Source organism: Octopus bimaculoides, chromosome 6 (genome assembly GCF_001194135.2).
Source record: "Octopus bimaculoides isolate UCB-OBI-ISO-001 chromosome 6, ASM119413v2, whole genome shotgun sequence".
NCBI classification, from domain to species: Eukaryota; Metazoa; Mollusca; class Cephalopoda; order Octopoda; family Octopodidae; genus Octopus; species Octopus bimaculoides.
The window spans coordinates 107,170,632-107,170,975 of NC_068986.1; the positions used below are offsets into that span (position 1 = coordinate 107,170,632).

A 344-nucleotide genomic window follows, 5' to 3' on the forward strand; every position below is an offset into this window, starting at 1 on the left:
TACTACTACTACTACTACTACTACTACTACTACTACTACTAACATCATCAAAATGACCACCACCACCACTGCCACCACCACCACAATCACCGCCACTGTTGATACCATATATATATATAATAAACATTTATTGGACAGACAAAAAAATTATGCGAAATGAGAGGGGAATAAAATATTCGAAGCAACATACCTTGATCATACAGTAACGTGCCGCCCTCGTCTCCTTTTATTTGGCAGTAAAGTTTTACACAACGAAAGTTATAGGTACCAAACGCAAATTCTTTAGAGCCCAAACATTGTCCTTCAGTGTCTTTGCAAACTGAAGATAAAGTAATTATCTATAT

General features: G+C 36.3%; 1 protein-coding gene across 1 annotated transcript in view; it reads right to left on the reverse strand.

Annotated features, from left to right (window-relative positions):
* Window positions 1-344, reverse strand: part of LOC128248058 (uncharacterized) — a 7,200-nt gene that overhangs the window by 1,992 nt on the left and 4,864 nt on the right. Inside the window, exon 4 of the mRNA XM_052968449.1 lies at window positions 191-319. Within this exon, the coding sequence (XP_052824409.1) occupies window positions 191-319 (129 nt within the window). The remainder of the gene's footprint in view (window positions 1-190; window positions 320-344) is intronic.